General features: G+C 42.1%; 2 protein-coding genes across 9 annotated transcripts in view; one reads left to right on the forward strand and one right to left on the reverse strand.

Moving 5' to 3' along the window:
- LOC117758864 (clathrin coat assembly protein AP180-like) overlaps positions 1–19,705 on the forward strand; it is a 30,909-nt gene that overhangs the window by 7,857 nt on the left and 3,347 nt on the right. The window contains exons 4-25 of one of the 8 annotated variants that reach the window (XM_034580874.1): positions 605–680; positions 797–899; positions 1,012–1,105; positions 1,205–1,316; positions 1,404–1,510; positions 1,596–1,637; positions 2,157–2,230; positions 2,474–2,479; positions 3,023–3,035; positions 3,128–3,258; positions 3,989–4,062; positions 4,262–4,276; positions 4,827–4,997; positions 6,535–6,633; positions 7,745–7,993; positions 8,664–8,750; positions 9,297–9,362; positions 11,551–11,637; positions 12,122–12,183; positions 13,227–13,310; positions 13,420–13,531; positions 14,466–15,718. In XM_034580874.1, coding sequence (XP_034436765.1) covers positions 605–680; positions 797–899; positions 1,012–1,105; positions 1,205–1,316; positions 1,404–1,510; positions 1,596–1,637; positions 2,157–2,230; positions 2,474–2,479; positions 3,023–3,035; positions 3,128–3,258; positions 3,989–4,062; positions 4,262–4,276; positions 4,827–4,997; positions 6,535–6,633; positions 7,745–7,993; positions 8,664–8,750; positions 9,297–9,362; positions 11,551–11,637; positions 12,122–12,183; positions 13,227–13,310; positions 13,420–13,506 — 1,839 coding nt within the window. In that variant the 3' untranslated portion in view covers positions 13,507–13,531; positions 14,466–15,718. Of the gene's footprint in view, positions 1–604; positions 681–796; positions 900–1,011; positions 1,106–1,204; positions 1,317–1,403; positions 1,511–1,595; positions 1,638–2,156; positions 2,250–2,473; positions 2,480–3,022; positions 3,036–3,127; positions 3,259–3,579; positions 3,587–3,988; positions 4,063–4,261; positions 4,277–4,826; positions 4,998–6,534; positions 6,634–7,744; positions 7,994–8,663; positions 8,751–9,296; positions 9,363–11,550; positions 11,638–12,121; positions 12,184–13,226; positions 13,311–13,419; positions 13,532–14,465; positions 15,719–19,705 lie in introns of those variants that run through there. The other 7 variants (XM_034580867.1, XM_034580870.1, XM_034580869.1 and 4 more) reach the window with 7 other exon arrangements.
- On the reverse strand, positions 16,770–19,031 carry LOC117758877 (serine protease 23-like). The gene is made up of 2 exons (XM_034580898.1): positions 18,788–19,031; positions 16,770–18,213 (listed from the first exon to the last, which is right to left on the reverse strand). Exon 2 carries the CDS (start codon positions 18,207–18,209, stop codon positions 16,818–16,820), a length of 1,392 nt encoding a protein of 463 aa, XP_034436789.1. The 5' UTR covers positions 18,210–18,213; positions 18,788–19,031; the 3' UTR covers positions 16,770–16,817.

A 19,705-nucleotide genomic window follows, 5' to 3' on the forward strand; every position in this document is an offset into this window, starting at 1 on the left:
AAATTGGTCCTATGAGTGTGGTTGTGGTAAAGGTTGTGTGCCGATAGTGTCACAGCTGTGACCACAATTTCTCCAAGAAATGAAGTGAGTCCCGTGGGTCCAATGTGCAAGCAGCTATCAATGGAATCAGAACTACTAAAAGGTGGAATATCCACCCATTCATCCAACCATGCATCCAACCATCCATTATCTTTACAGCTTATCCTTTGAGGATCACAGGGGGAGCTGGAACCAATTCCAGCTGTCATTGGGTGTGAGGCGGGGTACACCCTGAACAGGGTGCCATTGTATCACAGGGCTAACATACTGACATCCACACAAATGGATGATTAAGAGTCTCTAATTAATGTAACCCCAATCAGCATGTTTCTGGACTGTGGGAGGAATCAAGTAGATCATGCAAACACACAGAAAGATAGGATTTGAACATTATTGCAGTAGGGCGACAGTGCTACCCAGCTGGACTATGATATGTTGAAATGCCAATTGAAAAGTAAAGTGACAAAGTGTTAACGTGTTTTCTTTATTGTAGGGCTTGGGTTAAATTCTTTGCTTCACTGCTTTTGACAGATACTGTTTACTGTGTTTTCTGTCTCTTTCTCAGAGATTCATTCAGTACTTGGCTTCCAGGACCTCCCTGTTCAACCTCAGCAACTTTATCGACAAAACCGGCTCTCACGGTAAGAACACCCAAGTCTGATAGTGCATGTGTGTGTGAGTAGGTGTGTGCTTGTGTGTGCACATAATGTATGTATCCAGATGAGTATGCCTAAATAGAAAATATTTTTCTATTTAGGCTATGACATGTCTACATTCATCAGACGGTATGGACGATACCTGAATGAGAAAGCTTTCGCCTACCGCCAGATGGCTTTTGACTTCACCAGAGTCAAGAAGGGGTATGTTAACCATGGCCATCACTGTCTGTGCTGAAAGACTTTTTGAAAAAGGCATCATGAGCTACACCCCATGGCTGTTCTTATCTGTGAGGAATATCTAATCTTTTCTCAGTGCTGAGGGCGTGATGAGGACCATGACCACTGAGAAGCTGTTGAAAGGCATGCCTGTTCTTCAGACTGAGATTGACACACTCATGGAGTTTGATGTGAGTACAACTTTGGCTTGATTCCTACTCTTATTTTAATTGACAGTGTCAGGTGGTGAAGGTTTATTTATTGGTTTTGTCATTGGTCTCTCTTCTCAGGTTCATCCCAAGGAGCTGAACAATGGGATCATCAATGCTGCATTTTTGCTTCTCTTCAAGGACCTGGTCAAACTGTTTGCCTCCTACAATGATGGCGTCATCAACCTATTAGGTCAGTAAGTGCACGAGTCCCTCCTGCTTGGCAACCCAAGTATCACAATGAATCTGAACCCGCAAACCTCCTGTGCTCTTTACATAGAGAAATACTTCAAGATGAAGAAGAGCGACTGTAAGGAGTCCTTGGAGATCTATAAGAGGTTCCTGACCAGGGTGACGAAGATTGGGGAATTCATGAAGCTGGCTGAGGTAGGAAAGCCCTTAAAAGTACATCCATAATTATATATAAAGCTGTGTGGTACTTCAGATTTTTAACTCTTTTTCTATTCAACAGACAGTTGGAGTCGACAAAAATGACATTCCTGACATTAACTACGTAAGTGAACACTTGTAATGGCTCTACATGTTTATTGTTTGCCCGCTGGAAGAATTGGGATAAGACTATGATGCACATGAATGCCACCCAATCCACCTCTCTCTCACAAACACACACACACACACCCGGTCTCACCCACCACCATCTCCCCAACTCAGTGTCTCCACCCGGGGGTAGTGGTGGATCTAGCAGACTCGGATGACGAAGACTGTCCGTTTAAAAATCTGGAGGACCCGGTAACCATGGATACTGGGAATGCCTTGGTTGAGCGTGTGTTTGCAAGATGGAGTGTCTGCATGTTAAATTTAATTTGACAAATCTCTTGTGTGTGTGTGTGTGTGTTTGTACATGCATGTGGGCATTGCAGTGACATTCTCCAGAGCGTTAATCTCAAAGCTTTAACACGTGTTTTTCTATGGAAATAGAAATGTAGGCTACACATGGACTGAGAGTGTGACTCAGGAAACATGTAGGGAGGATCATTTATTTATTACTCACAGTTTAGATTTTTTTTTTCAGGCTCCCAGCAGTATCCTGGAATCTCTGGAAACACACATGAATGGTCTGGAGGACGTAAAGGGCGGAAAGAAGGGGTAAGAAATGTTAAATAATGTTTTTATTTACTCTCAGTTTGACACCCAAATAACAACAGAAGTAAATGAGGCTGACACTAAGCAAACTCAGTCCTTGTTTTTCATCAGCTGTGTCACTACAAACTTACATAAGTGAGAGAAATGTTGAAAACCAAGCATATAGCATAGGCTGCTATATTTCTATAATTTCCGTTAACCCTTCCTCTCTTTTATTCCCCATTTATGTTCATTTGGAATCACCAGTGAAGGGTGAGCATACGCTGTATGTTTTGTTGGGAGTTTACGTACTACTTAGAAAACTGTGTATTTATAGCCATTTCACTCCCCAATGGTAAACCTACACATTATTCACATGTGAATTATGCACCACAACTACTGTAACTATAAGTTCACATGTGGAAATGTGTGTATTGGTGTGATCACGTGTCTGAACTCTGCCAGAGACACATGTTTTGATGAGCAGTAAGTCACCACATGTGTGTGCCCATCCTGACATGCAGTGTGAGTTGGTATATGAAGGGTTTTGTTCCAAAGTTTGAAGTCGCACAAAGTTAGAATACTTTGAACAATTGTTTGCTTCAGATGTATGCATCGGACATACAATACGGTGCTTTGGATATAAACTCTCTTCATATGATCACATATGACTCAATCCGTCTTTCATATTTGTTTGATTTCTTCAGTTTCGATTTTTAGACATAATAATAGATCCATCAAATAGTTTCCAGCCTTTCCCACACATATCTGTCCTTTTCAAATCAAGCACTAACTCCTTCTCTTCTACTCTTTCAGGTCTCCAACAAAGGTATGATACACCTTTGATATAGTCTTTATTTTTTCTAAGTTGTTCCGGTCTGATGTACCACTGAAACAGGGTTTCCCTTGTCTATCTTTCAGGGATCGCCGACAAACAACGTGTCTCCAACATCGACTCCATCCAAATCTTCAAACGCTGTTCCCACACTGCAGCCTCCTCCCGGGGAGAGTGCTGGTGCCGCTGCTTCAGCCGCTCCCGAACCAGTCGAAGAGTAAGTGACTGTTTTCTGTAACCTCTCTGTGTCGTGTCATCTTGGGTGTGCTACACATTGTTGCACAGAATACTTCAAACCCTTTTTTAAATATAAATATTTAACAATGAATGGTCCCTGCAACTTAAACAAAATGACACCAGAGTGGACAGCCCCCCAGAAGTGAAGTCAAAACATCTCAAACATCCCAATCATTACTGCGTAGACTCAAATGGCAGCATTTGTATTATATATTAGATTTGTTTGCTTCATTTCTGGGTAGTAAGAGGAAGTGTAGACGCGTTTATATACAGTCTTTGGTAGTAGCAGATAACTTCTAAGATTATTTGTGTCATTTATTGTGACTATAGGCTGCTGAGTCTTCCACTTTGTTCTGAACTGAAATAATTTAAAATTATTGGATACATTGCCATGATATTGTAAACAGACATGGCCGGTCCACAGAGGATGAACCCTGCTGACAATTCACTGACTTCTCATCTGGTGCCATGAGGTCCATATGTTTGGTTTTGAGTGAAATATTAAATCCTGAATTGTTCCTATAGGATAAATCTAAACTTGTGTCATCCCTTAAAGTTTTCTCCATCATCAGGTTAAAGTTTTTACATGCCCAATACTTGGGTTTATCACCAACTACCAGTGCAATTCAAATTAACAAAGCTGAAACAAGAACAACAGAGAGAAGGAACCTTACATCATTCTCTCTCTCTATTTCTTCCCAATCCTACAGTTCCTTGCTGGACCTGGATCCTCTGTCCTCCTCAGGTCCCTCAGGACCATCAGCTGCTCCTACATCTTGGGGAGGTAAGTCTTCCTCCTTCATGTCAAATCACATTCATTTACATTGTATTGTGGATGTAATCAATAGTAATTTACTTTTATTTCATTCCATCTTGATGGTTGAGTTTGTCTTTTGACATTTTTTACATTTAAATTAACTCTCTCAAATTAACTAAATTGAATAAAATATGTATTTCCTCTTATCCGTATTCTGCTTCCATAGATCTTCTTGGATCAGGTGAGTGTCACTCTTTGCTTCACTGTACCTCCAGTCTCTAGTATAGATCTCAATGTAATTGATTCTCTTTTTCAAGTAACTTTAATGACGTATCCTGAAAACACCATTAATTTCCAAATTCTGAGTTTTCAGATAGTGATGAATGTACCAGTGGGACACTGTTACCTCCCTGTTTGTCTCCTCAAGCTGTTTTCTTTAGTCTGAGTGTTGTCTTTGTTTCTCTCTGCCTTCCCTCTCCTCTCTCCCTTCACATATTTCATTGTCTATTTTTGGTTTTCGATGGGGGCTTTTTTGGTTGGTTGTTTTTTATTCGTTGATTATGACCGGATGGTGTTTATTCAACTTTAATTTGGTTAAAAATTGATTTTGCTTTGATCTGTTGATTCCAAACGATCTGATTTGGGTTTGATTTGGATTTGACCTTTGTTTCGGTTTGATTTTCGTTCACTGTCCTGAACGGTGACTCAATTGGTTATTTTTGTTGCTTTTTTGGGGGATTTATTTTGGTGCCTTTCTTTGGGGATTTCGAACGCTCCGTTGGTACTCGCAGAAATGGGCGAGTCCTTGCTATCTGAACCCACCCTCACAGCAGAGCCCACCCCCTCCTCTGCAGCAGCAACGCCCACTCCTGCAGCGGCAGAACCCGGAGTCTCTCTAGCTCCTCCCACTAGCACAGCAGCTGCCACCGCCCCTGGCGCCGCCAATATGGATCTGTTGGGAGGTCAGTGAGCTTCCAGAAAATTCTCTACGAAAGAATCACTCTGGGAAGCTCAACCCTAAAACCATCATGCAATATGAAAACACAGACATGCATGTACAAACACAAAGAGTTTGTTGACAGAACTTTGTGGTGATATTGTTTTTATCCTGCAAGCAAAGTTACATTATCAAAAACCAGTCAACTCTTACAGATGTATTGATGCACACATCCATCTTTATCAGCTATCTCAAAATTTTACAGCCAAAAGGTGTTTAATACAAAATTGATAAATAAGTAATAGAATAATTATGTTGATAAATTGTTTAAAATTTAAAATGAACAAATCAATTGTTAAATGATGTAAACACTGTAAACACGATATAGCCAATATTCAACTAAACACATACTGGATTTTTTTTTTATATTTTGAAAATGTCCTTTTGCAAAACTCTGGTTTTCCCCAATAACATTTTAAATTTATGTCCTTTTTTATTTTATATTGTCACTTTTCATGAAAGTGGTATTCTCAACAGCCACGACAGTCTCACCTTTTCAACTAAGCTCATATCGCCTTCCTCTCTTTCATGAGCCGCCATATTTTGGCAGTTAGCTCCACTTAGCTAGTGCAAAAACAAGGCCAAAGATAACTTTGTCCATTTGTTTGTTTCACTAATTGCTTTGTTTGTTTTTTATGTTGTTGTTTTTCATTTTAGTTTGGTGAGCCAAAGACAAATTTACACCTTGGTGGATAACAAAGATATATTCTAACTCTATTGTAATAATATTTTAATATTCTAATTCTGAGACTTTGGGTCATTGTTGTAAAATAACACAGAACACAAAAACAAAAGCTAGAGTGACCACCGATAAAGACTCTGTCTTTGTGTCTTTCTTTAGAAAACACCAAATGGAGCTGACTGCTGTAAAATTGGCTGAAAAAGTTACAATAATATAAAGTGTCATTGGGGAAAATAGGTTTCTGAAATAGGAGCAAATGTTTGATGAAATGGTGTTGAACTGATTACAAAATGTATACTGTGAAACTAAGAATGGTGAAATAAGACTTAATGATAATGACTTGAGCTTTAATCATTTCTTAAATTATTTCACAAATTATATGGTTATGCCTGCTCACACACATAAGCATACTGCTACACTCATTCTCCACATGCTTAGTCTTTGATAGCCCGGCATGCTTTTCTTCGACCTCAGTGAAAAGCAATTCTATCAAACCCTGTCACGTGGCTACAGCTACAGATGGCAGCTGTAACACTTGTAGATTCCAGGCTTAGTCTGCTCTTGGTGCACTAAAATATTCTTTGCTGTAGTGCCTCCTGTCTGTATTTCCATTTGTCCATTCACCTGTCAGTCATTAATGTCATGTATCAATGCTGCTGAGCGCTACAGTTCAATACTTTCTGTTTCCTCCTTAAATACTGCAATCTTACCTTTATTTTCCTGATGTTCTCTTCTCCTCCCTGTTTTCTCTTTATCTTCTCATCTGTCTCTGTCTATCTGGGCATCTCTGTCCTCTGCTGGGGTTTGGTGTGAACCTCAGACGCCTTTTCAACACCTGCTCCTGCCCCTGAGGCCTCTGCAGCAGCAGCCGAAGGTGGGGCTGCAGCTTCGTCTGCCCCAGCCACCAATGCTGGAGCTGGTGGGTGACTGAGAATCTGTTTGTGTGTGTGAGAGACTGTGTGTTTGAGTCAGTGGTGGAAAGTAGAGTTGCTGTAATGGACGTGGTTACCTCCAGCGATAACATAAAAACTTCTTCCCCTTGTGCAAATTAAGCTAACCAGCAGCTGGTGGTATCTTATTATTTAAAGGTGACTTTCTCAGCCTCTAGTTCCTCTAGTGTGCTAGTTAAGTTTTTTTGTGAATGGAAAAGGTCTGCAAAGTTAAAAAGCTCCTCTCCGCCACAGAAAGCCCTGCTACTGAAATGCCTCATCAGCTGTGGCCGATGGGAGCTAAAACCAAGTGTTTCAGACAGAGGCTGAAAAGAGGAGCTTCAGTGAAGGACACTATGAGGACAGTGATGTGTTCTGAACATTAGAGCATGAAAAATAAATAATAAATAAAAATATGAATCTGAATATGATCATATTATGTCTCCTTTAACATACAGACATCAGAGTGGTGTCGAACTGCCCTTACAATTCTTACAATTCCTTTAAATACAATTAGCTTCAGCTTAAGCTCACTTAAGCAAGACTTAAATGTGGGACTTACTTAATTGAGTATCACGACCATTAACAAAAAGATGTTTAATAACTTACAGAACAGTGTGTGTGTGTGTGTGTCTAGAGATCCACTTTTCATTACTGCTGGTCTTGTCTGGACAGTGCTATTGTTGTTACCAATGCAGACAATACTCTTGCCTCTTATCTTTCAGCATCAGAAGATTTGTGCTTTGTCTCTGACAGAGAACGTTGCCAAGGGCAGTTGGTGGTTGTTGTTGCGAATAGCTTGTGGTTTGTTTCTTAGGTTTATGGACTGTGAAGGACTTGCTTCAGTTTTTTGGTCTTTCATGAAATCTTTTAGCCCCTTTAGCTTCAACAGTTCCAACTGACAGTAGCTTGTTGGAGCTCTGCACATCTCCTCCTCCTGTCAGTCCCCTCATGTGCTTTGTCATTCCTCTCTCCTCAGCCTTCATGATTAGAGCAGTATTTTCATCATCATCATATGACACATTGATTTTTATTCAACAGACTGTCTAACCTTTCCCCCTCCCTCTTCATGTGCCACCCCATCCCACTTCTTCCCCAAAGACCCCTTCGCTCCCTCAGACACCAGCGCAGCGTCTGCGGGTGTAGACCTTTTCGGCATGATGACAGTGGAGAGTAATAACCTGGGTAGCTCGCTGGAGGCCTGCTTTAGCTCGGTGGTGCCCCAGCCCTCCCCCTCCCCTTCCCCTTCACCGCTCTTCACCTCTACATCCAGCACCATCACCACCATCGTGACCATTTCAGCTCCCATAGCCCCCAGCGCAGCCAACCCTACGACTGACCTCTTAAGCGGTAAATGTTAGCGACGTGTATGGTTCTGATCTCACTGTCTGGACACATTGACTGGCATCTCCCTGGCTCTCTAGCCTGCCTGCCACCCTCTCCTCTCTCATTACCCCTCTTTTGTTCTTCTTTATTGATTTCATCAGACTAATGTGCACATATTGAAGGCCCCTTTCATTTCACCGTTGCTGCTGTGTGTGATCATCACCTTCATTTGAAAGTGTCTGAGAATTTTAATATCCCTGTCTCCGGGCGCGCATGTGTTTGTAGATCTCTTTGATTCCATGCCAAACACAAGTTTCACCAAAGCAGACCCCACTCCTAGTGTTGACTTGTTTACAGCAGGTATTGCACCCAGTCTACCATCTCATGTTTGTTCCCTCTCTCATATCCTGTCTTGCCGTGTGTGTGTGTGTGTGCGTTTGTGTGTTTTCTCCAGCTTTGTCCTTGGCTGTAATCAGGAAAATGAGACTGCCCTCTTATGGGTCAGCTAAAAGCTATTGAGCTGTCTGAAACGTTCACTAAATCACTCCGACCTCCTCTCCCGTTTTCCAGCATGAGCCGCGTGCACTGCATTTGCAGTTGATGAATGTGCATCATAATGTGTGTGTATATTTGCGTGAGGGTGTGTGAGTGTGTGTCAGAGTTTTAAACATCATCTCCACCTTGCCCTCCCCAGCAGATGTGTTCACCTCCCCCGACCCCATCTTTTCCTCCGCTCCCCCATCCAAACCTGACACGGGAGCCATCATGAACCTGTTTGGTGGTGGGTAACTCACATGAATGTCCGCCCTATGCCATACTCCCCTGTTCATGAAAGCATCATCAAAAAAGAAGAGGACTTAGAAGGAAACATTTGAGATTAAAACCATAGTTGTGTCTTAGTGTAGACTACCTTGTAGATTGCCACCTCTGTGGATCATGGAAGTATAACAAACAGATGAAGCTTGGTCATGTTGAATTATTTATGAGATGCAAGTAATGTCTTTTTAGATCTTTCTTCCTTGCCTTAAAGTGTTATGATGATAAAAAAAAAACTATGAGCAGAGATGTATGTATGTAAATGCTTTTGTGCCTGTTGAAAGAGTGTGTATAATTCCAAAAGCAATATTGTGTGTTAAAAATGAATGTGATACTTATATATATATTTATCCTTTCTGCCTTCCTCTCTAATTCTACACACTTTTGTTTGGCATTACCAGTGTGAAGCTGGAGGCTGATTAATACCCCTTCTTTGCCCTCATGCTGCGATGGAAACTGCACTTTGTCCTGCCACGGTTCTGGTTTGGTTTGATTTGCGTTGATCTGCCAGAGTCTACAGGAGGAGACGCCTCAGCTGCTGCCGCTCCCGCTGCCCCCGGTGCTGAGCTCATGTCAGGTAAAAAAAACCCCACCTCAGCTTTAAAGTGCCAGCCTGCATGTATATGTGTACATTTGAGGTCATATCAACATGACTATGTTTATATGGACACCAATATTCCCATATTAACCCAATTAACTTAATAGTCTGAATAAAACACTGCCATGTAAACAGACTTTTCTGATTACCTTAAGCTGAATTAGGTATTACTCGGAATTAGCAATAATCAAAGTAAGACATGTGGAGTGTTCTGACCTTGTCACATTGGAGTTTTGGGGCCACATCGACATATGACAGTAACCAACAGCTTGGCAGCAAGAAGGAGTTGGAGTTTTTTCAAAATTAGAAAGAAAACACCCAAAATGGTGTACGCATGGTACATAAGTATTTCAGGTTGGGTTTTTGGGAGAATAATGTCGGACTGTATGCTCTGTAACATATAAACGGGAATATGAATATTATGTATGAAGTTCTGTTACCACCTTATGTTAACACCAAAATCAAAATAATGTCTTTCTCTGAATAAGGTTAATTGTCGGAATATTGGTGTCCATTTTGCATATTTCCATATCACTGAAACACAACACTGCAGATATTAATAACCCATTAGTAATCGCATGCAGCGTAGTTGTTACATTACATTTCATTTAGCTGACGTTTTTATCCAAAGCGACTTACAATAAGTGCATTCAACCATGAGGGTACAAACCCAGTACAACAAGAATCAAGAAAGTACAATTTCAGTTGTGCGTCTCGTCTTTATATTCCTATGTGGTATATTTTTACAGCCAGTTTCTTGACATCTTGAATTTGATTGTAAACAAGATGGTTGTTATGTAGCTATTGTTTCTATTATATTTGGTAATTAAACAGCTTGTTGTTAATTATCCCTCATTAAACCCTAATTAAATTGTATTCCATATTTTTTCCATAGTCAACTTGAGAACGACTGCTTGTTGTTAGTTCAGTGTTGAAGTCTTATGTTGTTAAAGTCCCATGGATTTTTGTCCACATATGGTTGTTTTAGCATCATCATTGCATCATAGTCCCACTGTTGTAAGTCTTTGGGGAACTCCGTCCTGTCTTCCCCACATTACGGGACTGTTCAACTGGTAACCATGGTAACAGTTACCTTTGCAGCATGCGCCCTGCTCACCTGGTTCCTGGTCATCTCCTGTCCTGTGCCACTGGCCTCCATGTTATGTAACTGATGGTCTGCGATACTACTGCTCTGAGGCGTAACTCTTTCTTTCCCCCCTTTTCTCTGTCACTGGTGCAATAACATCTCATTGTTTCATTATCACCCGCTCCTTTAAAACCTCATTGCATTTTTTTTCTCTCTCTCTCTCTCTGGCATCTCTGCTTTTTACTTTCCTCTCCCTCTCACCCTCTCCCTCTCTTTCTCCATCTGGCTATTGGGCTGGCTCATTGCTTGCTTCCTGCCATTTGATTGGGTGAGTTTCCCTTGCTCTTTAACACGCTAATTTCCCACAGTGCACTGCTGCATTGCAGCACGGCAAGCTCAGCTGCACTGTCCCTTCCACCACCAGATGCGTGATGGTTACAAAGTGACTGTGAAGTAGCAGCGATATTTAGCACTTCTCTAGCTTCATTTCAGCTGCAGTGCTTTTGCCCCAATTCCGCCTGCACTCATACACATACAATGAAAATATTCATATTTATCCACAACCACAGAACATGTATTACTGACACTGAGTATGATGTTAGAATTGTGACTTATAGATCTGTTTGTCACATGTGGTAACAAATTCTACTTTATATTTATACAAGACACTTTTAGAGTTAGATTTTGTTCATATGTTTAGATTGGAAATTACAATAGTAGCAAGGAGCTGACACTTGTCTCCAGCAGCAGATATAACTATTTGAAATATCACAACCATTTAACTGTCAGTCTTTATACAGATTCTGTACTCAAATCGTGTTTTTTGATATAAATATAAGAAGATTGGCAATTTTACAGATTTCTTTAGGAGATACTTTATGTTTTATCACTAACTCCCCATAGCAGTTCACATTCCAGTGCTCCTCTCCTCTCGCTGTTGTCATGGAGACACCCATTGGTTGTCATGGCAATGCCAAGTAGTATGCTGCTGAGTGTGAGGATAGCCTGCATTGAAGGATGCTAATATCTCCCTCCGTCTCCCCTCAACTCCCTCCCTCCCCACCCTCTTCCCTCCTGTAGTATTTGATGGCCTAGGGGATGTAATGAAGCCCACTGTGACCCCTCAAGCAGGCGATGTTGACACCTCTATGGCTAACATGGCGAGTAGTAAGTAGTCATTTAGATGACCTGAGTCAATATCATAGATACTGATTGAAAGAAAGTAGCTTTTTTTTTTGAGAGCAAGGTAGGAGATCAATAAATGCCAGTCTCTTCTTAAATGTGGACTTTTTGAATGAATTAAACAAAGAGATACAATAAGTTTTATTTATCAGCTTTGGAGGGGTTTTGAAATAAGTCGGAACTTTGGAGAGAGTCAGGCTAACAAAGTCTTCGCAACAGTAAACTTAATGTCTCCTGGCTCGATCTCTGCACTAAACTTACACGTGACTGGTATTGATCTTCTGCTCTAACTCTCAGATACAACATGAGTAAACAATTAGAATGTTGAACGACTCCTTTAATTCACTTGTTACTTGTGCATCATGTCCTGTGTGTTAATAATAATGTCAGTAAATGAAACAGTGATTTTGCAGTACCGCTCTTCTTCTCTCTCTCTCTCTCTGTCTCTCTCTCTCTGTCTTTGTCTCAGATCTCTCAATGGGAAGCGCAGCGGCCCCTCAGGTAGCTCCCCCCAGTTGGGGTGCTCCCATGGTAAATGTTGTCTGTGTCTTATAGCATGGAGTGGAGCCGCATGGCAGCGACAGACAGGGCGTGACCTGTAGCAGCAATCGAAAAGCATTGCCTTCATCTGGCTCTCCAGGTTCCAGTGCCTTATCAGAGAGCTCTATGAAACTGAGAGGTGTGGCGTTGAAACGAGACGTGTAGCAAAACTCTGGTGGAGTTTATCTAAACGACTCATCTCATTGAATCCCTAACAGATCACATGCGCTGGTAGAAAATGAGAAAATTATCAAAAGCAGGGGCAGATATTTAGTTTTGACTAATAACATTCAGTCTGCTCCAAAAAAAAAAAGTTCTGGAATATCTACTGGAGAGTGATGAAGTGGCAAATTAAGAAGCTGTTGCTTGGAAACAGCTTCTTCTTCTCTTAAGTAAATTCTTTCGCTGAAGCGTCCAGGAAAGACACCGTCTGGTTCTCCCCTCATCGCTGAAATCAGTCTTCCATCTACAGATTTACTTCTTCTGTAAATTTCCATCGTCTTTTTGGCCACAGTACAATCGTGTGAAGGCTTCCTGCAGCCAGCTTCCGTTCTGCACTTCAACTCCATGCATGTGTAAATAAAGGATGAGAGCTCATAGGTCAAATAGGGTTGGTGTTGTGTCGTGTTTGTCTTCATTTGGTGTGCTCGTCCGTTTTCACCATTACTTTTATATGTTGTCAATTGTGTACTCTTTGGTTTTCAGTGTGTGTATACATTGCCTTGCAGTTTGTGTCAGTCTTATATGTAGTGTTGTAACATCCCAACTCCTCCCCTCCCTCCCCTCTCCTCCCCTCCCTCCCCACCTTTAGACTATACCCATGGGTGTCCCTACTTTTATGGGGACTCACCCCTGCTACAGCATGGTAAGACCACCAGTCCAGTCCAGTAATGTTCCTACACCAGTTACATGGACATTACTGGACACTGATGGACAATGACCCCCCCCTCCCTTTAGGTGTCCCTCCCTCTCCTCTGAAGGTGGACCCTGTGTCTCATTGTCTCTTTTTCCTTTTGTCCGTATCTGTGTATAAGTCCGGAGCACCGGGTGTTGGAGCTCCCATGATGCCCATGGTGAGGCCAGGTTTCCCAGCCACCGGAGCGACACCCGGAGCACCGGTAACACACTCACTCTTGAATGGGTTAAATACACATTAATGACACATTCATATCTATGCAGCTGCTGTAACCAAAGAAATTGAAGTGCTGAAAGTAATTGTGTCTGCAGATGTCTCCTGGAGCGGCCCAGAGCCCCAGAAAGCCTCCACCTCCCAGGAACGCTCTGGATGACCTCAATATTAAAGACTTCATGTAGACGGACTGACCCAAAAACCCCCAAGGTACACATGGCATCTCTTTACATGTAGTAAATTGTATCATGCTGAGCTAACAGGATTAATGTGCATTCGTCCAGTGGGTCCTACAATACAAATAATGTATCACTAAATTAATAAAAGGAGAATGTTTGAAGTAAAATACTGGATGCAATGGCCTCTATAAATACCTGTAATGAAACAATCTTTCCTTTTCGCTGCTTCACTAAAAAAACGTCACCCTTGTTAAAGTAAGAATATCTTGACTTTTAACCAGTCCTGTGTCTTGAAAGTGAAACAATAAATTGCTGGAGAGATCATTGTGTTAGTGTTATATGTTGTAGTGCAGCTGATGCAAAGGACTGTGGATATCAAAGCAACTGGACTGACACACAACTTCAGAAGAGGGCGAATGAAGACACATTATTTTGATTGTGTTATTACAGAGCCCTTTCTTTCCCCGACGAGTGATATTTATTTTCATCTTCTGCAAAATAAACAAGTATCTTGTTTGCACAACATAATAACCCTGTGGGAACATGTCAATATTTGCATTGCAAAGGCATAATTGGCACATGGAGTAAGCTGCTTTTATAGCTTTTAAAGAGCAGCAAAGATTTCATGATTTGACATTCAAAGGTGAAAATAAATCTTGACTAGCTGTTCTCTCCATCACTGTGGCTGTCTGTGTGCATCTGGAGTCGTAATTTCATTTAGTAAATCATCTTGTGCGCACAATATATTTATCGTGTTTGAACAATTGATATCTTGCGTGTACAAGATAAAAAATGTCACCATTGGAACTTTAGTGAACCAAAGGGAAATGTTTTTGAATTGTTATAATGTAATATTTTATCTGTTTGGACCCCAACTTTCTTAGAGCTCACCTGTTTCTATTGAGACCCATCGTTTTGAATGAACTCTCCATCCTCCATCTCTCTGCTTCTCCCTGTCTCTGCAGGTTTATTGTATCTGGAGCTCCGTGGATGTGGACGTCTGCACTTCCCCACTGCCTCCCCCTCCATCACACCCCGACCCCTTCAGTCAACCAGCCATCACATCAACCACCTTTGCCCTCTGAACTCCCACCAGCCGCAGCCCCCCCTGAAAAAAACAAAAACCCTCCCCTCCTTATCTAATGTTGTAGCACAACTGTGAATGTGAACCCTAGATACAGAAAACAAAATTCAGTTTATGTGTGTGTGGGTGTGCGTGTTATTCAGTGTTAACCTTTACTTAATATACCACTGGAAAAAAACGAACAAAAAAAACTAATAAATGTGTATTTAGATTCATTCTGGATATCTGCATATCAGCTGACTTGGAATGGTGGATATATGTTGGTTTCTTTGCGCATCTCCCAGAAGAGGACTGTGTTGTTAAATGTGGACTGTGTTCAGTGTGTGTAACTTCACTGGCCAACCCCCCACCCACTCCCACTCCTTAACCCATGTCATCCAAACTAATACTGAGCTATGTTTATGTCATTGAAGACTTGGTTGTTCCTGCTCGGCCATCCATCCTCCCACCTGTTATTAATCCAAAATGTACCTGAACACAACTTGCCATCTAATTCCGGACTTCTCGTTGAGCACATCTGGTTTCGTTTTAACTTTATGGTTTCGTAGGGATCGCACGAACACGCAAAGGTTTGTGAAATGTGTTCAAATCGACATGTTTTAAATGATAGATTATACATATTTTCTTTATTTTGAGAAGATACAAAAGCGTATCATATATTTTTAGTTATGTCAAATTATATGGTTGAGAAAAAAAGGCAAGTAGACTCAATAAACCTTCCCTCCTTCTTTGTACATATCTCTCAAACTGTAGTCAGAGTCAGTATTGAATGGAAACTTTGAGTGTTTACTGTTCCGCCCTCTGCTGGTGTGGAGTGATTTTGCATTGTAGCGTGCAGCACTGGTCAATCTGGGATGCATCCTGCATAGTGCTCTCTAAGAGCTACTTTCCTCGTCTCAGTCTCCATATGAAACGACGAAAGAGACAAGGAAGCATCTGATTGGAACGTGGCCTCGGTCCTCCCTGGTGCATCTGTTTATACACTGTCACTGGAAGTCTTGGGGACTCAAGTATATGCTGGATGTTCTGTGTGTTGTTTCTTTCCAAAAGTGACTGTATCTTAATCCATTGTGGCATTAACGACGTGTTGAAAGAAAAATAAAGATGACTATGACACATGAAATCCAAAAGAATGTGGGTAAATAATGTTTGCCGAGTATTCATATGAAGGCTGTGATGTTTTTTTTTGTGTTTTTTTAAAAAGTTTTATTTTATTTTGGGTTATTATGGATGGCATCGCCCTCTCCCCCTCCCTCGCCCCCACCTGCATGTGAGTCCAAATGAGATGCAATAAAAGAGAAATACACTGATCCAAACCATCCTCACGGCTCATCACTTATCTCTGGTCTGCTTGGTCTTTCAAATTCAACACTTTTATTTGTTGTGAAGTATCAAACATAAGACAATACAAGACGGTATACACAAAAATACACACTCACAGCAATAAGATGTTGTCTTTCCTTTTACATGAACTGAAATTATGGAAGTCGTAATCTTTGTCTTATCGACATATTACAATTTGTTGTTCGGATGTTGCTGTTTATGAGTGTTTTACCCTTATTTTCATTTTGTAGGTCATAAAAGGTTCAGTACTTACCATCTTAGCTGAGCTATGAAATACAAAAATCCTAAAGATGGAAGATAATGAATAACACAACTTAGAAAATATAAATTAAACTTATTATAAAGGAATAAAGTTGGGTCGCTGAGTCACAAAGAAACAGACCTCCATAGTCCACCAATAACACAACAAAAATCTGACCTGTGTAACTGTCGCAGGTTGAGAGGAATTGTGGGTAATGATTTTGACAAGGGAGAAAACTGTTTTATTTTCAGGTCAACATTCACTACGATATTTATGCATATCCCAAAAAGCACTTACTGAAATTATTTAGTGTAACTGTACAGGAGATATATATTCAAAACTCTTTTTCTTCTTGTATTTTGATACATAATGAGACAGTTGAAATGTTGATTACAGAAAATGATGGGTAGGCTTAGATATGACAAGGTTTGGTTTGGAGGCGTCTCTATTGGCTGTTTCAGTGCTTGAAGGAGGCCATTTTGAGGATGTCCTATCCATATCCTAGATTTACAACAGTTAGAAAACGCTTCAGTCAGCACCTAAGAAAAATACCTACAGAACCTTCTTAAGACCAGTTCTGGGATCTTAGAGTCTTTTAAAAAGTGACGTCAAATCTTTTTCTCGTTGTAGATCCATTGCTCTGGAAGTTCAGACCTCTTTACAGAGACTTGGATCTCCGTGGATCCAGTGGCAGATCTGGGCGTACTTGGCCGGAGTGATCCTCACGGCAACGTTATAGTCCCTCAGCTCACCGCCCTCCACCTCCACCCACCGATGGCCCGAGAACACCCCGATCACCCTCCTCTGCCACTTCCCTTTCCCGCCTTCATCTCCCTCCTCCTGCCTCAGACGGACATAAACGCCAGCGCCTGTCGCCCCGGGCTGTGCGTCGCACCGCTGGTACATCAGGTTGTCGGACTCCTTTGTCACTGAGCAAAAACGGTAAACCACCTTCTCTTCTCCGCGCCCGTCCAGCAGGCTTTTGTCGGCGTCGTAGCCTGAGAAGTGGATCCGTGCCAGTGGAGCAGTGGATGGAGCCACTCCGAGCGCCATGGGCTTCTGTTTGACTTGTCGTTTTAGCTCCAGAAGTGCGTAGTCGTAGTCAGAAGAGGCCGAGTTGGTGGAGTCCTTGCCGTGGATCCATCCTTGAGGGATTTGGGTTTGTTTAACTCGAGTCCAACGGAAGACGGGCTGCTTTCTGGGTTGGACGCTGCGTCGAACGCGCTTGAGGCCTTTTCGTTTTCCTCCTCTTTCAATATTTCCAGCCTCAGCTTCTACGTGACCTTCCACCCTTCTTCCTCTGCGTCTCCCATTTCTGCCTCTTGCCACATCTCCATCTAAACTGTTCTGCTCCTCACCTTCCTCCATCGTCTTCTCCTCTCCTCTCCTCCCACCCCTCTGTCGCCCCCCTCTCCTCCTTCCTCCTCTTCTTCTTTTGGCTTTGAGCTGCAGCACTCCTACTCTGAGCCTCCTGGCACTCTCCAGGTAGTCGGCGCCGTCGTGGATGCAGTGTGCCGCCGTCAGCACGTGTTTTGGGGACACCAGGACTCCGGAGCAGCCGGTGGAGAGACGAACTGCGGTGGAGAACGGGTAGTTGGTGATAAAATGTGAGTCGGAGATCACGAAGCGTCCGTCTGCTCCGTAAACCTGTCGTTTCCTTCTTGTGTGGATCTCTGAGTGGGCTGGCCTTCCTGCAGACATGTTATCAAAACCTTGCAAGCTGATATCGGTATGCGTGCGTGTACCGTTCTCATACATTGTCTCGTATCCCAGAATCCTCTCTTGCTCCGTCTGGTCAACAGGTGGTAACTTTTCTTGACACTCGATCCCACAGAGTGTCTTTGCACTTGCCTTCTCCTCATCCTCCACCTGCCCTTTGAACGACAGGGTGTTTAAAAGCTGTGTGTGCGTGTCCAGCAGCACCGGGAGGCTCTGCCTGGGCCACCTGTCGGCCTCGCTGCCTCCATCTTTGGCAAACGCTGCAGAAACTGTGAGGGCGGCCACGCAGAGCAGCAGATACTGACCGTATAGGAGGCCCATTCCACTGGAGAGAAAGATACAAAGAAGAGGAAATATTACTCAGTGTTAGAAAGAGTTAAGTGTTTTAAACAAATAATGGAGAAAATACAAACAGCACCGAGTCCATCAGGCCTAGCAGGCTCTTCGTGATAATTTAAGATCTCAGATTAAGCCAGCAGAGGGCGCACAAGCTCAGTTTCTGAACAAATCTCCTGGCAAAAACATTTGTAATGTCTGTGATATTTTATTATAAATTGTCAATGTGTCTGCAACGGAATAAAACAGGTAACGGTAACATTATTACATGCAACAGCTTATTTAAACTGCTGACATCACCTAATTATGATTATAATGGAAGTATAACTAATATAACTGTAACTATGATGTTATTTTTAGAAATTAATACATCTAGGAAAAGACAGCCAGAAGTCAAAGATAATTTAGATTATAGTGCAGAAAAAAATTGCTTTAGAACATATGAGGAGGAAAGCTAAAGCCTAGTGGTGTGTGATTGGATTCTCACTTCTGTGCATTAATGATCCAAACATGTCAAAAAGAAAAATAAAGCAAGAAAATATGAAGTAAAAGAACGTTCCTACCTGCAAACATTCACAAAACAACCCCGCAACTTCCAGTCAATATTCTTCTCCTCCTCATCAATAAAAAATCCTCTCAGTCCAAACAGCTTCCAGCAGACTGGCTTCCATCATTCCCTGGGCTCAAGAAGAACAATATGGAGCACAAGTAGAAGCTGCAAGATCCTCATAGAAATCTACATCATCCCACTGTGAGGCCGGGAGAAGAGACAGCCGGGCAGACAGGGAGGGGAGTGCGTGAGGTGGGAGTCAGGCTGGAGGCTGCGAGCATGAAGGAGGGTATTTATCATGTGACGACACTTCAGGTCAAAAGTGGAGCCATGTGGATATAACTCCTGTTTTTTTTTCCCCTCTGGACTCTGCAAATATGTTTACAACACAGGGAGTTAAAAGACATTAATTTTGATGTAAAGCTATTTACAGAGAAAAATGTTGCTTTTGAGTGTGTGTTTATCTGGTGCTTTTAGATTTATGTCGAGTAGCGTTTGAAGTGTGTCCACCCCCTCACACACTCACACACACACACACACACACACACACACACACACACACACACACACACACACACACACACACACACACACACACACACACACACACACACACACACACACACACACACAGGAACCAGTATTTGGCCCATGTTGGTATATTTTGAGTGTGTGTCTCTCTGCTCGGTGCAACAAGAGTTCATTCAGTGCAGCAGTGCCTCCTCCCTCCCTGATTAGATGCTTTAACACAAACACACATACATGCACCTACACACACACACACACACATACACATGAATCAAAGGCTCATGAATCAAAGGCACAGTGACTGCAGTTCTCATCCTGACAGGTAGTCTGTGTGTATTTGCGAGGATGTTGCAGGATTTTGTTTGAGTAAAGCATCTTAAAGCTTCTGCAGCTGAGAAAATAT

This window comes from Hippoglossus hippoglossus, chromosome 24 (assembly GCF_009819705.1).
Source record: "Hippoglossus hippoglossus isolate fHipHip1 chromosome 24, fHipHip1.pri, whole genome shotgun sequence".
NCBI classification, from domain to species: domain Eukaryota; kingdom Metazoa; phylum Chordata; class Actinopteri; order Pleuronectiformes; family Pleuronectidae; genus Hippoglossus; species Hippoglossus hippoglossus.

Coding starts and splice junctions, on each gene's coding strand:
- LOC117758877 (XM_034580898.1), bottom strand. CDS start 18,209: ATGGGCCTCCTATACGGTCAGTATCTGCTGCTCTGCGTGGCCGCCCTC.